Below are 1,163 nucleotides of genomic sequence, written 5' to 3'. Positions count from 1 at the left end.
ATATTGAGTTTTTTTTTTTTTTTTTTTTTTTAACCGCCAGGCACACTAATGAAGAGCAGGCAGGAATAATCAAGGCAATTAAATGAATAGAGACACCTGCCCCATAAGCAGAAGGGGTAACACCCAGGCTTTTACCCTTAGGCTGTGGCATTCAGTAAGAGGGCACTATCAGGGTGCAGAGAGACCATAGTGAACCTCCTGGTTCAGGGTCTCTGGTGAGGCCAGAGGCAGTGACGGTTTGGACCCCACGCCTGGGGCTTTGCTGTCCCCATGCAGTTTGCATGCTGTGCCCTGGTCCAGAGGCTCACACAGAGCAGCAAGGAGGTGCACTGTGAGGCATGCAGGGGCTTACCCCGTGTTACTTACCTGGTCGGAGACCCCCTCGCCGTAGCGGAGCAGCGTCACGAAGTGCTCGCAGTTGTTGCCCAGCAGGTCGTAGGACACTTCCTGGTCGATGAGGTACTCAGCGCGCCGGATGATCTCCTGCACCGGGAGGGGAGCGTAGGTGCCGTCGTACTTGTTGTTGATGTGGTAGGTGTCATTTCCCACCACATCCTTCAGGAGCTGCATCCTCACCCGGGCCTTTCTGCTGAACACTGACTTGGCACTGGCGAACGTGGCTGGGGGCCCTTCATCTAGGGAAGGTAGGGATGGGATGAGCCAGGCAGGCCCTGTCTGGCCCCTCCAAGACCTCAGAGGGGTTTCTGGCTGGCTCCTGGAAATGCCATCTACACATACAGGGTTCCCCACTGGCTCATGGAGGGAGACAGGGCTCCCGGATCACCCCAAAGCCCCCTCTGCACCCTGCTGGGCTGCACCAGCCTTACCTACGGGCGTCACGTTGATGATGTACCCGTCCCCCAGGTAGAGGGCCCAGTGCTGGTAAGCTGGCCGGAAGATCTCGATCAGGTCTCCAGGCTGGGGGTCGCCGGGGTGGGTGGCACTGAAACTCCCGATAGCTGCCATCTCAAGAGCGTGAAGTCAGGACATGCCCCTCTTGCTGGGTGGGCTCAGTGCAAGGCACAGTGGAGAAGGGAGATCTAGGATGTGCACAGGGCATCTGCTGGGGGATCACAGGCAGGGAGATCGTTAGGGCCTGGCGCTGGCACGCTCATACCGCATGTGGAGCATCATCGGGTGGCAGCCGGTCACTGCTGCGGTGG

At 58.5% G+C, this 1,163-nt stretch overlaps 1 protein-coding gene across 1 annotated transcript in view; it reads right to left on the bottom strand.

Annotated features, from left to right (window-relative positions):
• The window catches only part of LOC104081439 (phospholipid-metabolizing enzyme A-C1-like), a 1,197-nt gene extending 163 nt beyond the window's left edge, over positions 1 to 1,034 (bottom strand). The window contains exons 1-2 of the mRNA XM_009584195.1: positions 828 to 1,034; positions 367 to 635 (exon numbers count right to left, since the gene is read on the bottom strand). Of these exons, the coding sequence (XP_009582490.1) occupies positions 367 to 635; positions 828 to 966 (408 nt within the window). The 5' untranslated portion in view covers positions 967 to 1,034. The remainder of the gene's footprint in view (positions 1 to 366; positions 636 to 827) is intronic.
• Positions 1,035 to 1,163: the final 129 nt, after the last annotated feature.

The sequence above is a fragment of the Fulmarus glacialis genome, unplaced genomic scaffold (assembly GCF_000690835.1).
Source record: "Fulmarus glacialis isolate BGI_N327 unplaced genomic scaffold, ASM69083v1 scaffold19018, whole genome shotgun sequence".
NCBI classification, from domain to species: Eukaryota; Metazoa; Chordata; class Aves; order Procellariiformes; family Procellariidae; genus Fulmarus; species Fulmarus glacialis.
This window is presented reverse-complemented; position numbering and strand designations above follow the sequence as displayed.